Source organism: Sinocyclocheilus rhinocerous, unplaced genomic scaffold (genome assembly GCF_001515625.1).
Source record: "Sinocyclocheilus rhinocerous isolate Xijiao unplaced genomic scaffold, SAMN03320098_v1.1 scaffold824, whole genome shotgun sequence".
Taxonomy (NCBI): domain Eukaryota; kingdom Metazoa; phylum Chordata; class Actinopteri; order Cypriniformes; family Cyprinidae; genus Sinocyclocheilus; species Sinocyclocheilus rhinocerous.
Window position 1 is genome coordinate 318,814 of NW_015628342.1, and position 3,066 is coordinate 321,879.

General features: G+C 34.1%; 2 protein-coding genes across 3 annotated transcripts in view; both read right to left on the reverse strand.

Annotated features, from left to right (window-relative positions):
- nars1 (asparaginyl-tRNA synthetase 1) overlaps positions 1–3,066 on the reverse strand; it is a 34,649-nt gene that overhangs the window by 2,160 nt on the left and 29,423 nt on the right. The window lies entirely within an intron of this gene.
- The window catches only part of fech (ferrochelatase), an 18,970-nt gene continuing 16,511 nt past the window's right edge, over positions 608–3,066 (reverse strand). The window contains exon 10 of the mRNA XM_016548955.1: positions 608–1,155. Within this exon, the coding sequence (XP_016404441.1) occupies positions 1,021–1,155 (135 nt within the window). The 3' untranslated portion in view covers positions 608–1,020. The remainder of the gene's footprint in view (positions 1,156–3,066) is intronic.

Consider the following 3,066-nt stretch of genomic DNA (forward strand, 5'->3'; position numbering starts at 1 on the left):
TATGAATTGTGCACTACACTGAACCGAAGTTCTTCTGAAGTCATACGATACTTTAATGGTGCTTTTGTACGTTTCGAAGCTTTTCAACACAACATTTCCACAGAAGAAATAAAGTCATACAGGTTTGAAAGCACATGAATGAATGTGAACGATTTCTTTTAAGCCAATCTGACGCACAAATGCATGTGCACACAACTTTAGCACCATGTTTATTTGATTAATGTGTCATTTGTTCCACGCTGACTGTTTTTGCATTTTTTTTAGGACTGCATTTCGTTTTTTTAAGGGAAGACACAAGCGTTCTCAATCACATGCAAGAAAAAATCTGGATGGAAAGACCAAGAGTATACATACATACACACACACACACACACACACACTACTGTTCAAAAGTTTGGGATCATGACAATTTTTTATGTTTTTTAAAGGAGTTTCTTATGCTCATGGCAAAATACAGGAAAAAAAATAATATTGTGAAATATTATTACGATGTAAAATAACGTTTTTCTATTTTAATATACATTAAAATCTAATTTATTCCTGTGATGCGCAGCTGAATTTTCAGCATCATTACTCCAGTCTCATACAGGTAAGCACATGAATGAATGTGAACGATTTCTTTTAAGCCGATCTGACGCACAAATGCATGTGCACACAACTTTAGCACCATGTTTATTTGATTAATGTGTCATTTGTTCCACGCTGACTGTTTTTGCATTTTTTTTAGGACTGCATTTCGTTTTTTTAAGGGAAGACACAAGCGTTCTCAATCACATGCAAGAAAAAATCTGGATGGAAAGACCAAGAGGGAAACTAAAAAGGCGAAGGGGATGCGGATGTTTTGGATGTATAAGGTTGGAATGTAAGCCGGGGTAAAAACGCATTTGTTTTCAATGAGGGCGGCACTTATGACTCGTCTCAGTCTGAAACCACCCTCGTGCACCGGCTTTACCCTTAAGCTAACCTAGAGTCCAGCGCTGCCGTTGGGTTCACAGCTGCTGAGAGGTCAGAGGTCAGAGGTCAGGGTTTCTGGCTGGAGAAGAAGGCCTTGGTCTGAGCGCAGGTGGGGTTGACGCAGAGCGGACAGCGGAGGGTGAGCTGACGGGAACACGGCTCGTTGGACTTCAGATGGGACTGAACCAGATCCGCCAGCGCCTGAGAGAGAGACCTAGTGAGACCACTACATAGACAGCACCCTACACCATCAATGTGAAGGATGGTCAACAAGCTAGGACACAACATGATGCTCGCTTCTAAGATGCCCTGATTATTCAAATTTAAATTATTCATATATATATGACAATTTTTTATGTTTTTTAAAGGAGTTTCTTATGCTCATGGCAAAATACAGGAAAAAAAATAATATTGTGAAATATTATTACGATGTAAAATAACGTTTTTCTATTTTAATATACATTAAAATGCAAGTTATTCCTGTGATGCGCAGCTGAATTTTCAGCATCAGTGATAGCAAAGATTTATATTGTTAGAAAAGATTTATATTTTGAATAAATTCTGTTCTTTTTAACTTTTTATTCATCAAAGAATCCTGGAAAAAGTATCGCAGTTTCCAAAAAAATATTTGGCAGCACAACTGTTGATAATTCTAATAATAAATCAGCATATTAGAATGATTTCTGAAGATCATGTGACACTGAAAACTGGAGTAATGATGCTGGAAATACAGCTGCGCATCACAGAAATACATTACAGTTTAATTTGATCAAATAAATGCAGCCTTGATGAGCAGAAGAGGCTTCTTTAAAAAACATTACAAGTCTTACTGATCCCAAACTTTTGAACAGTAGTGTAAATATATATATTAGGGGTGTAACGGTACACAAACATGAAGGTTTGGTACGTACCTCAGTTTTGGCATCACGGTTCGGTATGGTTTTGGTACAGCAGGAGGAAAAAATTATATATTTTTTTAAATTAAACAATGGTTTACTGAACAAATTGCTTTTCCTTTAAATAAATTAAATTACAATTAAAATGTTCTTAGGGAATCTACCTCAAAAATCTACCTCAGCTTCTGCCCTTTTACTAAAAGGTTACAATTAACAACAGAACCCAAACTTAAATTCAATTAATATTTATTTTTAACCATAATAATCGACACATAATTGCACATGTAAATTGCACATAATGCCGTTTTTAAATTAACTTCTAAATGATACAATTCCTATTTGTTGTTGAAATATAATCATTTACACAGTGGCTGCCATAACATTTATTTAAACACACATTAAATAATTAAGACATCACTAACAGGTAAAGTAAAATATAATGAGTATATAGTCTAATATTTCTCAAAATGCTCTTCTCTAGACTTCATTTCTCTAGCGAATAAGGAGCTGTGGACACTGATGACTTGCTGGGGTAAATGAAATGCTACGTAACATTTTGTTTAGAAGCTGTTTTAATGTCTTTCCGCAACTGAAACACTGAGCCATTACATGAGATGTTCATTCATGTTTAATTCATGTTAAAACTAGTAGTAAAGATGATCGCACTTATAAACTTAGGCGTTTATACAGCGACATGTCGCTACATCAAACAGCCCCAAAACAGCATTTATTGTCTGAATTTCCTGAAAAAATTGAATGATTTTTTCAGTACACATGCATACCGAACCGAAAGACCTGTACCGAAAATTTTCGGTACGAATTCGTGTACCGTTACACCCCTAATATATATATATGATTATATGTAATTTTTTGTAATTGTATAAATATGTCATTATAATATAAATGTAATTATGTTTAATTATTTGTATTTGTGTGCGTTAAATTATTACTTAAATATTTATTATATTTCTTTTTACATTTATATTATATCCTGAAATATTAAGTAATTCTATTTTTGATTGTTTTATCCAATATGTGACACTGGACCACAAACCTGTCATAAGGGTCAATTTTTTGAAATTGAGATTTATACATCATCTGAAAGCTGAATAAATAAGCTTTCCATTGATGTATGGTTTGTTAGGATCGGACAATATCTGGTCGAGATACAACTATTTGAAAATCTGGAATCTGAGGGTGCAAAAAAATCGAAATA